At 38.0% G+C, this 13,708-nt stretch overlaps 1 protein-coding gene across 1 annotated transcript; it reads left to right on the forward strand.

Moving 5' to 3' along the window:
• The first annotated feature begins 7,462 nt into the window (after positions 1 to 7,462).
• Positions 7,463 to 12,786, forward strand: LOC118767809. The gene is made up of 5 exons (XM_036513041.1): positions 7,463 to 7,619; positions 8,810 to 8,906; positions 9,988 to 10,064; positions 11,173 to 11,260; positions 12,636 to 12,786. Exons 1-5 carry the CDS (start codon positions 7,580 to 7,582, stop codon positions 12,742 to 12,744), a joined length of 411 nt encoding a protein of 136 aa, XP_036368934.1. The 5' UTR covers positions 7,463 to 7,579; the 3' UTR covers positions 12,745 to 12,786.
• The last annotated feature ends 922 nt before the right edge of the window (positions 12,787 to 13,708 follow it).

Consider the following 13,708-nt stretch of genomic DNA (forward strand, 5'->3'; position numbering starts at 1 on the left):
ATTTTACCTGAAGTGTGAGCAGCCACTACATTTGAAATATTCAGAATTATAACAGACGATAGTAGTAGAGAGAAGAGAAAAGATAATGTTAAGGAGGAAACCTACGGGGCCAGCTCCACAGAATCAGAAACTTTGAGTGGTGAACCTCAGAGCACAGTCTTAAGACCATTACTATTCATAGTATCCCTCTCATATATGCCCTGATTCACATAGCGAACCACTCTCACAATTTATGCACATGACTTAAAAGTTTCACAGGTAACAAAGAACGCTGAATAGGTCATGCACCTTGGGCTGAAGGCAATAATATGCCGTTTAATGAGTAAGGACTCTAAGATTTGCGCTATTATCTGACAAAGTTAAATGCAATCCGGATAAAATATACTGGATCTAGAGGGATTACAGTTCTAGAATCACAAACGGTTTGTGATCTGGGCACTGATACTCGAAGCGATAAGATTCGTTTCAGCTTCGCATGACTGTTTGGTACTAGGAGACTTCAACGCTCCCACGATCGATTGGCCCGCATCAATTTGTACAACATCTTCCCGGTTCGGCCAGGCCCTTCTCGACGTGGCTAAAGATTGTTTTCTATCGCAACATGTTGAATATCCGACAAGGTATCGGTCTGGGCAGCAGCCATCTATGCTGGATCTGGTATTCTCCCGCTATCCAACATCAGTGTCAGACGTATCTGTGTGCGCCCCTCTTGCCAAGAGTGATCATGCGGTCCTGAAGTTCGTCATGCACACAACTTTTTCTATGCCCACGACTACTTCGCTGCCACGTAGAGTCTTCTCTGCAATTAATCTTGAAATTCTAACGGAGGCTTCCGCGCTTCTGGACTGGCGATCCCTGATGACGTTGTCCTCAGTTGACGAACTATGGTCATCCCTCAAAGCATATGTAATCTGGTTGACTGACCAGGCAGTTCCCGTTGGGCTTCCCAAGAAGAAGAAACACAAGCCCTGGGTGATGAAGAAGGTTAAACGAGAACGTCGACTCAGAGATATTGCTTGGGCTGAATTCAAAAATCTGGATTCGACTGCTGCTTTTGAGGTGTACAAAACTCAACGAGACCGAGCCGTGAAAATTGAAAAGGAAGAACGCTTCAGTTATGAATACAAAATCGCGGCAAATGCCAGTAGCAATCCAAAAACCTTCTTTGCCCATGTCCAACGGAATTCCCGTTTGAACAACCAGATTGCAACGTTGGTAGACTCAACAGGCGTATCGATTGAGGACCCTTATCAACAGAGTCAATTATTTGCCGAGGCTTTTTCAACTATTTTCAAACAAGATGATGGTCGTGAACCCCCTCCATTTGATAGATCGGTACCTCCAATGCCTAGATTGGTCATCACGCGGGACGAAGTCAAACGTGTTATTCAATGCCTCGATGTCAACAAGGGTCACGGCCCTGACGGCATACACCCACGGGTTATCAAAGCGTTGGCTCCGGTCATCTGCGAGCCCTTAACACGTCTATTCAATATGTCATTGGCGACGGGTGTTTTACCTGCGGACTGGAGAACAGCGATAATCTGCCCAATTTTCAAGAAAGGGAGCCGCGAAGACCCGCTTAACTACCGACCGGTTTCCCTTGCATCAATAATCAGCAAGAGGTTCGAAACCATCCTTAAGAAAAGTATGATGCTCCACCTCCAAAACACAGCCTCTATCTCTGATTCCCAACACGGCTTCGTGCCGAAGAGATCATGCTTGACCAACTTACTGGTAATGGAAGAATTGGTGACGCGCATCCTCGATGATAGTGATGCTGTTGACATCGTTTTATTGGACTTTGCCAAAGCTTTTGACTCGGTAAACCACCGCCTATTACTTGTCAAGCTTCAAGCATATAGTTTCCATCCGGATATTGTACGATGGGTTGGTGCCTTCCTCTCAGATCGCTCCTTCCAAGTCCAAGTTAATGGTTCGCGGTCCGACGTCTCCAGTGCGAGCAGTGGCGTGCCTCAAGGTTCAGTGCTTGGGCCCTTATTGTTCTTAGTCTTCATAAATGACTTGCCCGACGACCTCACGCAACACACCCTTCTATTTGCCGACGATATCAAACTGGTCGCTCCTCGCGGTGATATAGAGGATCTTCGTCGATGCCTCCACCAAATTTGGAAGTGGTCTAACGAATGGGACCTGTGTCTGAACGTGTCAAAGTGCTGTCATCTGCCTGTTGGCTCTCCTCCTGCAACTCAACTTGATTTCGAGCCGGGTCGTCTGCTGCTGGAGAGGACCGATCAGGTAAAGGACCTGGGTATCTTGGTGGATTCCTCCTTTTCGCCTTCGGCCCAGTGCGTCCATGCTGCCAACAAAGCACGCGAATTCTGTTCTTGATTCGACGGTCATTCGGAATGCTCACAGCAGCATATTCCTACCGCTCTATGTCACGCTGGTGAGACCCATATTGGAGTACGGGATTCAAGCCTCTTCTCCTTATCTCCTCAAAGACATACAGCATCTCGAAAGAGTCCAGAAGCTGGCTACCCGCATGGTTCATGGTCTCAAAAATTTGTCCTATGAAGAAGGCTGAGGACGCTCGACCTTTATTCTCTTGAAAAACGCCGCCGCCGTGGTGATCTCATTCTCGCCCACAACATCATAAGCGGAAAGTGTAACCTCTCGAAAGAGCTGTTCTTCACTCCTGCTCCAGAGCGTCGGCTGCGGGGTCATTCCGAAAAGCTCTACCTGCGACGATTTCATCTCAATCGAAGGAGAGGAGCTTTCTCCGACCGGGTTGCGGATCCGTGGAACAAGCTGCCAGACGAGATGGTGAAGATGCCGACGACCGCTTTGTTCAAAGCCTCCCTTGACCTCAAGTGGCCTGAACTCTTTACATGAACACCACCCTGTACTTAACTCCATGTCCCCCTACATGGCCTTGCTATTTGCTTTTGAGCCAAATTAACTAACTAACTAACTAACTAACTAAGTTACGCATTCTTCCATATGCATATTATTAAGTAGGCAATGATAAGCGGGCAGTTGGCTGAATGGATTCTTATAACGTTTAGAGGAGAGCAGGAAATCGTGATGGTCCTCTGGAGGACATTTTGTCTTAAGCTGTTTTGTTTGTTGCTTCCAAATATGGTCACTGCACAGTGTAGAATTAACAGCGTACCTGGAAGCAGTCCAGCGAGGCTACACAAAGAATATAGCCACAATGGCGAAAACGAATTACTAGGAAGGACTGAAGTAGTTAAGACTAATCCCTGAAACGACGGTGAGAACGATATACTGCAATATACATCTGGATGATCCAGGAAGGACTTGTCCAAACTGATAGTTATACAAACATTAGAATAGAGTGCCATTGCATAGTACCTAAAATCCCACCTCTGTCGACAAACTAGAGAATCAAATATTGAATAGGTTGGGATTCAAGGACACACATCTCTTCAGTATCTTCCTAAAGGAACTGAGAGACCTTCATGTTGTGAATGTATATGTCTTCAAAACTAACCTGGATCACCTACTGTCAAGCGTCCTAAATGAGCCAATTTAGGGCAATTGTTAGCAACAACAAACACCTTCATTTACTAAATGTCAGCAGATAAAGAAGAATTAATAAAAGGTGTAGTAAAAGACGTAGAGATGAAGGTAGTGAAAACTAAAAGTATATATATATATATATATATACATATGTATGTGTGTGTGTATATAAAGAGATAGATAGATAGATAGATAGATAGAGATAGATAGATAGATAGATAGATAGATAGATAGATAGATAGATAGATAGATAGATAGATAGATAGATAGATAGATAGATAGATAGATATACAGTCTTTCAAATTATTGTAACGTTGTTTTGTTTTATTTACAAATTACGCGCTGGAATACAATGTAACATCCACAGAATGATAGCAAGAGTTTTATGCGTGTGGGGGCATAAAAACCTGAGACTTTGCTCTAGTGTAGACAAACCGCGACCATTTACATGATGACCACTGCGTTGACATCAAAGGAATACTGATGAGCTACGGACAATTACGCAAGTAATTTGCGTAAGTGTTAATAGCGAAATTAGTTTATGATAAATCTATATTTTCTTTCTTTTCATTTGTCTTGCTCGCCTACATTCTGGCATTCCTTTCTTAGTGGTAAGACCATAGCGGAACTACTTCTAGCATAATGGATGTCCACGTAGAGCTTATCTCTCTTATGTGAATGTAATATATTTTTTCTGAATCTTCAGGTTTTCATATATTCATATAGTTATATAAATATATATATATATATATATATATATATATATATATATATATATATATATATATATATATATATATATATATATATATATATATATAAAATAAGTTTGAAAGCGCCACTATATTAGATAAATTCTAATTTTCTTATGAATTTTACATGTTTCGGTTCTTGAAAAAACGAACCTTTTCAAAAATATTATAAAAAGTGCAATAGAAAAGTTCTTAGTTGTTTCTTACTGGTCTCAATAGAATCCGTGTGGTGGTGTTTTGTTGGTAGTTGGTATAATCGCTATATTATAGTTGCGGAGTTGCCACTATTCCATTGGAACACAAACACGGTTCCTTTTGATAACAGCAAGAAAGAATAATGAACTTCTTTACTACACGCAACTATAATATAGCGATTATACCAACTACCGACAAAACACCACCACACGGATTCTATTGAGACCAGTAAGAAACAACTATGAATTTTTCTATTGCACTTTTTATATTTTTGATAAGGTTCGTTTTTTCAAGAACCGAAACATGTAAAATTCATAAGAAAATTAAAATTTATCTAATATAGTGGCGTTTTCAAACTTCCTTTTTACAAATATATACCCACTCGTACACGATCTGCTCTTTTATATATTATATATATATATATATATATATATATATATATATATATATATATATATATATATATATATATACCATATACCTATTTAATAAATGCGCCCTTTTCCCGACTAACCAGTTTCATGGGCCCGGTTTCTCGGTTTCAATGGCGTATGTGTTCCCCAGCTGGATGACCAGCGATGTGTAGCAAAATCTGATAGCCTGGACGGTCACGGTGATCACGGTTATCACGGTGATATTCATGTATATATATGTATACGTATATATGTGTATATATATATACATATATATATATATATATATATATATATATATATATATATATATATATATATATATATATATATATATATATATATATATATATATATATATATATCATATACTACATATATACATATACATACATGTATATATACCTATATATATACATATATATGTATGTATATTTATCTAAAGGTTGGGCCAAAAATCCCGCACGAAAACATTTGCCGTTATATTTATATTACGTTATTATTACTGTTATTCATTTTGTTCATCTTGTTCGTGTGTATTCATTGTAGTTTTTACTTTATTCAACTTTAGAAAAGTTGTAGCATGTATTTGAGCGTGACTTTTGACTCGCCTTTGAAATATATACACACATATACAGAAGCACACACACACACACACACACACAAACACATATGTATAGGTTTGAAAATATGTAGAAAACATATATAGAAGTGAAAGAGAAATGCCTTCGTTTCTCATGGTTTAATATCTTTTTATAAAGAAATGTTTTTAGAATATATGCATATCTTTTGGATGTAGTGATATCCAACCGGTTTTGCCATTTATATTAGCTTTTCAAGGGACGTGGTGATGTAATCAATTCTGGTGTCAAAGGGGTCTCACCATTTTGGATGCTTGAAAAATAAGAATGAGTCTGGAGTGTGGATCAAGGGAGGTGAGAGGAGGCAATGGGGCCAGATACACAGACATGCAGGAAGTAAATAGACACATTTAATATTCAAAATCTCTGATCTAACCGTCTTAATACTTTTTCAGAGGTGTAGAATTTACAATGTAATTATTCTTTTTCATTCCAGGTGCCATTATATTAAACATTTGCGAAAATTTTCAAATTCCTCTTGTTAGTGTTAATAGAGTTATAGTGCAATTCAAAAGTCAAGTAAAAGAATCAACAGATTCTCGTCCCGGCCGACCTGGGCCCTCGGAAAGGTAGCTTCGCTGTTTGCAGAGAAGTGTGGAAAACGAATCCAGATCGAACGCTCCTGACATTGCTAAACAGCTAGAAGTTAGTCCAAGAACGTGTGTTACATATCTGCATGAGCTTGGGTATTATATACGAGCAGCTAGAAGAAAACTTCTCCTTCAACCAATTAATATCATAAAAAGAAAGAAATGGGCTAAGGATATGTCAGAAAATCCAGTTCATTTTTGGATAGAGTGATTTTCTCAGATGAATCCATATTTGCATTATTTTCAGACAGTGAACGTGTTTGGGACAGGAGGCTTCCAAATCAAGAATTTGATTTGAAACGACTCCAACCAACTGTGAAACACGGTGGTATCTCTGTAATGGTATGGGGAGCTGTTACCAGCAATGGTCGTTCTGAGCTGATCGAATGTGTTGGAACCATAAACTCTGAAAAATACATCGAAATGCTAAAGCAATGACATCTTCCGAGGTATTTACACGATAACATAAGGGAAAAAGAGATTTTATTCATGGAAGATGGGGCTCTATGTCACATAGCGAAAGGGAATCAGCAATGTCTGACTGAAACTGGGATCGAAAAGGTTCCTTGACCAAGCCAATCTCCTGACATGAACCCAATTGAAAATCTTTGGAGCATTCCTGATAGAGCTATACGAAAATCTCGACAGCGTAAAAGCAAAATATTATCGTTTGTTGGTTCTTCATCCCCCCACCACCACCCATCCCGGCACCACCACCACCACCCATTAAATTCAGTCAACCAGATCAATCATTAATGGCATTGAAGTCATGGCCGTCTTACACTTTTGCCTAGCTAGGTCTCCAAAGTTGTTCCTTCCAAAAAGTAGTTATATGTGGAATGAGAATGATTTTGCTGCTATTATTGGCAGGTCAAGACACCACATACGCTAGTTGGTTAATTTATTTGTGGATATTTTTTTTGCTTTCAGAAAAGTCTGTAATTCTTCACCAACATTACCACTATTCTATAATCCTCGATTTTAGATTGATTAGAAAGTTTTGAGCTCTAATGGTCATTGCGCCTTTTCCAGAAATCGAAAATGTATCACAAACTCGTCAAGTTGTATGATAGTATGCTTTCTTCAATTGTAGCACCTGTTAATTATAATGAGGTAGGGAAATAATTTATTTGGCTTTTGTTCTTAATTTCAAAACTTTATTCATTGATATCGATATTCATAGTTTACAAATTGAAAGGAATTCTAAAAACAAAATCTATATTACTATATTATTTATTTACACAAAAGCTAAAAAATATCTTGAAAGTGCTCTATTGAAATATTTGAATGAAATTTAATTAATGTTCAAACAATATCGCAATGAATGGTAAAACATATGTTGTGTAGCAATCAATAACGTATTTAATATTAATTAGGTATATGTACCTATAAATATAACGAGAGTTTTCACTATAAGTATTCAACGCCTTCCTGAACTACTGCTGAGACCGTCTGAAGTCACACTAAAACCATCTTTCAACATGTACAAGTTTATGCTTATTGCTGCCCTCTTTGTTGCCGGTGAGTCCAGATTTGAATAATATTTTGCTTTATATCTTTTATAATTTATACTTGAAAACCGTTGCAATGCGCTTAGCAAGTCCCTAAATATATGACATAACTTGTTGTTAAATGATAGATTTATTGATTATAGAGAGATGAAAGTAGAGTTTGATTTACATACACACGAGATATGCTGTGAGAATGATAAGGCCTACATGAAGTGCAATAGCTTGAAGAATCCCCATCCAAAACAATACCATTCAGGGGAATAAGACGGTCGAAATGTTAAACATTGTTAAATTGGAACCAATGGTTACCCACTGTTCATTTGATCTGAAAGTTGGGTTGTATTTGTAGAAATCGACAACAGATGAAACATTGTAGATGACGACGAATTGTTAATAGATAACATGTTCTTTGTTGATATTATTTCCTAAGGTCGATGTCTCTATTTACTATTAAGCTGTGTATTATAAGGGGACAAATGAAAATGGTGACATGAGTCAAGACAATGGCATAAAAAGTAAAAGACCGTGAAATGGAGGTAGTCAAGGCAGAGAATAAGACGAGAGAAACGAAAGATAGGCACCAACTTCCACCAATTAACCCATTCATAAAATATACTAAATAAAAAATGTGAGCGTTGTGTGAGTGTCTGTCTTTCATCTTTCGATGTAATCTGTAATTCGATCAGCCACCAATGAATAGAGAGCGTTTAATAGATTCCCACCCTACCCAGTAGATTTTGGATTATAAGCTACCTTCAATCGTTTCCTCTACATAAGTACAGATATACATAGGTTTAACAAGCCATGGATATTAGTGTATAAAATTATGCACTATCTTAATTTAATCTCTACATGTGCATTCCGTTATGTAACCCATTAATCCAAATATATATTTTAATGTTTAATCTATCGATATATTGATCTTTCATTGGTGAATATACCAGATTGATATTTTAAGGTGTCAATAAGTCAATTTGATTCTTTTTAATCTTGCAATAGAGCTGATGGACATGTTAATGTGTGAGTATATCCAATAGATGTTTAAATCTCTGTATATATCAGGTGAATATATAACGAATATTTCCTAGTAATATCGTATAATTTATTGCAAATATATTATCACATAGATTTATATATTTGTAGGAATTAAAAAATCCCCAGAAATATTTACATTTCTAAATATTTAATCATTGTTTTCAGGTGCATATGGCGAGTGTAATACAGGCGTAGCCGTCGGTTGTCTTGTTGGCAAAATTAACGAAGTAGCAACAAACCTTAACCGTTCTGATTTATGCAGGTAAGATGATGAATTTCTTTCTGGAAGGACTCTTTGATTCTTACCTTTGCTTTTGATCCTACCTCACATAATCTAACGTCTGCGGGCTTTATACTATTTGAATAAGTGTCCCTTTCAATATTCGATTTGAAGTGTTTATGCGCGTATGTGTGTTTGTACGCATACATACATACATACATACATACATACATACATACATACATACATACATACATACATTCTACATACATAAAAACATAAATACATACATGCATGGAATATATGTAACATACTAAGTACCAATCTTGAGAACATGGGCATCTCAAAACCAGAAAGGAGAAAGCTGATTCCAAAACTACAGTCCCAAGTCATCAATGGCACTGTAAATATCTGTAAAACGTTCCAGAGGTTTATCATTGAAGTATATATGTGCTTGTCTGGATATGCAAATACATGGATGAGAATACATACATAAAACAAAACATACACATTTACACACGTACTGACTCCAAATACTGCACATATACAGACATGCATGCAAAAATACCTTTTTGATGTTGTTGATGCTGCAATAAAAGAACTTTGGATTTAAGTTAGAAACCGGCTCTTTCTCTATTGGCAAGGATTCTTGAATTAAAACTGAATAATGACGTGCATACCCATAAATAAATACATACATATATACATAATACATACATACACATACATACATACATACATACATACATACATACATATACATACATACATACATACATGCATACATACATACATACATACAGATATACATGTATATATGTATTTATAGACGTATGCATGTATATGTTTACGTATTATCCGTATCTGATTACTGTGTGTATATAAATAATTAGAGGAGATAATTTCAACATCAATCACCATCATGTTTTTGTGTTTTGGATTAGAAACATATTCTATTGGTTACACATAATCATTTTCGTAAATGATTTTAACGATGCGACCCTCGAGACAATTATCATTTGAGACAAACAAACAACATTTAACATTTAATATCTCATTTACGCATTCTATTCGTGTTTAGTACAATGTAGAAATAACCATGTTTATTGCGATTCTATTCCAGTGACTTGACCAGCGTTGCTAATTGCATGGCCGCAGCAGACTGCGCAGGAAATGCAGCATTCTTGACCTCCATGTGCGGTATGTAATAGTTTAATATTCATCATCACACACACGTATACACACGTACAGAAGGACATACACACAATCACACACAGTGGCACGCACGTACACACACATACACACACCAGCTGGCACGCTTGCACACGCTTACGAACTTTATATGTATATATTGCATCTGCTCTCTCTCTCTCTCTCTCTCTCCTCTCACCTGTTTCGCCCGTCACCCGTCTCCAGATTCCCCTCACCTACCACCCCTCCAACCTTCCTCTCCAGCAATATTCTCCGGGTTTTCCCGTGACTCAAGTCCGACCCCTCCACTTCGCACATCTTACCTAACCTCTCCTTCCCATCCTTCAGACGAGCACACAACCTACGTGACCTCCTAGCCCACAGTTTCTTCCCTCACCCCACCTACCATCCCGGCTAGGTCCTCTGCTCAAGCCTACGCTGCTGCACTTGCCTCTATCGCTCCAACACCACACTCATCACAGGTACCCATCATTGACCATTATCATATTATTGACTTCTACACCTGCACCTCTAGCAACGTTATCTACTGCATCACCAGCTCTCCCACTGTCCTTCTCTATACATCGGTCAAACGGGACGCCGCTTGCCTGACCGGTTCCCGGAACACCTCCGAGAGATCAGACACCTCGGCCTCGCGCTATTTCCGCTCTACCGGTCATTCTTTACAACCCCTATCTCTGTTCGTATCGTGCTTGCACGGGAGCATTCGGTCTCTTCGCTCCTTTGCGTCACATGGGCTCAACACTCCTCCTCTCTTCATCTAACTTCCCTGGTCTCTCCTCCCTTCCTCTCACACCTACTTTCTCTCTTCACTCCTACCCACCTCTCCTCTCTTGCTCTGACTTCCCTTCGTCAATCTGTTTATTTTCTCGTGTTCCTTTCTGTTGAAGAGCGTAGGCTTGAAACGTAAAAGACTGTCTCATCTTCCCGAGCGTTAAACTAATACACATCTATGTTGTTTACACACGCGTCTTCGTCCTTTGGCTTTTTGTAATTTCCAGCTACATATATATATATATATATGCGCATGCATATATGCATGAATGTATGTATACATATACGACTGTGCGTATACAAATTTTCATTTATATTTCAGATGACGCCAACTGCAATGTTAACGTCGGTACCGAATGTATTCTGAGATTGGGTGCTGGTTTGGGAATTTTGTCCAGCGGTGCTGCTGCGTAAGAATACTTTATTTATTTTGTTGTGTATTATAACTATCGTTTTCTTTTAATTTGCGTGTATATATTAAGACGCGTATGTGATTATGTGAGTGCTTGGATTAATGTCGTCGTGTGTTTGTGTGTGTGTGAGAGAGAAGGAGAGAGAAATAGAAGGAGGATAGAGATGAGAGTGATTCAAGTTTTTATCTAAGAGATACTCGTTTCAGGAAAAGCTCACTCGGCATAATACAAAATGCGGAGAAAAACGAGGCGGGTTCAAAACCACAAAATGGATAATCCACCGACGCAATTCACACATTCTGGAAAATCAGTGTAGATTTACTTTATATGTGTGTCACTGTTTATTTGTGTGTGTGTGTGTGTGTGTATGTGTGTGTGTGTGTTTGTGTGTGCTTGTGTTTGTGTGTATGAGTGTATGTGTGTGTACTGATATGTTTGTCCAGTACAATTTAACGCCCAAATTGTTTAACAACCAGTTTTTAGACGACCATGTGTATATCGGTTCTTGTGTGGTAATTGTATACTTGTTATGAAATCCAGTATCATGTTTTACATAAATTATATGCAGACAATCAAAGAAATCTTGGGAAAGTATTTATAAGATATTAAGGTACAACATGATATGCAAGAGAGTCAAGACTATTGAAAAGGTTGGAAGATGCAACGAAAATTTTAGGAAAATTAAAATAAGAGACAGGTGGAAATTTTACCGGTGCGTGTGTTACATTATAAGGCACGAAAATAAAAATGACTGTCTCCAGACACAACATCATATACACGTTCATTAACCTGCAGATTGGCTACATAAGATGAACTGCATAATCAACGTTTGCATGAGATCATAGGAGTCCCGTCTGATACGATTGAAACAAATAAAATAATAAAAGAATATACATACATACGTAATATATAATTATATATATATATCTATATATATATAATATATATATATATATATATTAAGTATATTATATATATATGCATATATTTGTATATACATGGGTTCGATATCGCTTTCAGCTATTTCCATTCATTTACGCGTCAACTTTACAAATTCTGCCGTTCATGATTATTAATCTGGAGGAATGATTACCTCACCTCTGCCGCCCCGCAAGAGATAATCGCACTAACCTTCCACGCGGGAGTTAAGGACGAAACACTTCTCTGAATCACCAATGACTTTAGTAAAGAAACATGTCTATATCGTATAATTTAATGTTATTGCAATATCTCTTTCTGTTGACAATAAGCTTACTGATTATCGCACTAAAGAATTCATTTTATATCATTGAACTAATGAAAGAACGCAGTTCGATGATTGTTTGAGATTCTCGACATCGAAATGACTGTCTTAATTTTCGATTCATTTCAGCGGTGCATCAGCTCTCGGAGCTTGCATTGGCGGTTCCCTGTGTATGGCCCCAGAGTTGGTTCCACTCAAAACCGGAAATGTTTGTGGTAAGTATTTCACAAAAATTTAATTTACTTTACTCATTACGACTGTAGTTACTACCACAGTTAAAGGAACTGAATCTCAAAGATTTGTATTTCGTCAAAGATGGTACGCAACATCTTTATCCACTCACCGGATTTGTAAGAGCTACACAATATCGCAAATAACGGAAGGACGATAAACTAAACACTTTTCTAAATTTTATTGTTTATAGAAAGTATTGAAGTCTGTTTGTAAATACTTGACATCATATCAGATTGCCTAAGCCCTTCACTCAGCGCAGCAATTTGATCAGGTTATCAGTTCTGCTCTAGAATATGTATTGTGTGGCTATGAATGCGTAAAGCTAGTATTGTGACAAGTTTTCCGTGTAAAAGTATTTCGAAGCTCCCCATCTTTGCTAAGGTTTCTTGGTCTAACAGTTATGTAGGACGTATGTCCCCTTTTAGCCGTATCGGTCGATAACCAGGATTCGATTCATTGTGCCCATCACACTACACCGTTTTATAATAGGGTTGCAATTGCAACGATTTCTAATCGGTGCAACTGAAACGTGTTGGTCTTAAAAGGCGGCAGATACTTATTACAGAATTACAGGTAATGCTATTGCTACTTCGCAGTAAATGTTATTTTTCATATTGTCAATATATATATATATATGTGTGTGTGTGTGTGTGTGTATGTATAATTAAATACATACAAACACGATCACATCTACTCACACAAATATATATATATGTTAGTTAGAGTGGAGGCCATCACTATCACATCGCAACTGCGCTGGGTGGAACATGTTTGCAGGATGGAGGGCAGCAGGCTCCGAAATGCATTATTTTATACTGAACTGCGTAAGAACGAGCAGAGCAGTGGAGCAAGATGTTGCAATATAGGGATGTGCAGAAGAGGTACATAAGGAACTCCGGCATCTCACCAGTCCCCTGGGAGAGAAGGCCCTGCGCCGCGATGAATGGCACCGATCACTGAGGCTGATA

The sequence above is a fragment of the Octopus sinensis genome, linkage group LG24 (genome assembly GCF_006345805.1).
Source record: "Octopus sinensis linkage group LG24, ASM634580v1, whole genome shotgun sequence".
NCBI lineage: Eukaryota > Metazoa > Mollusca > Cephalopoda > Octopoda > Octopodidae > Octopus > Octopus sinensis.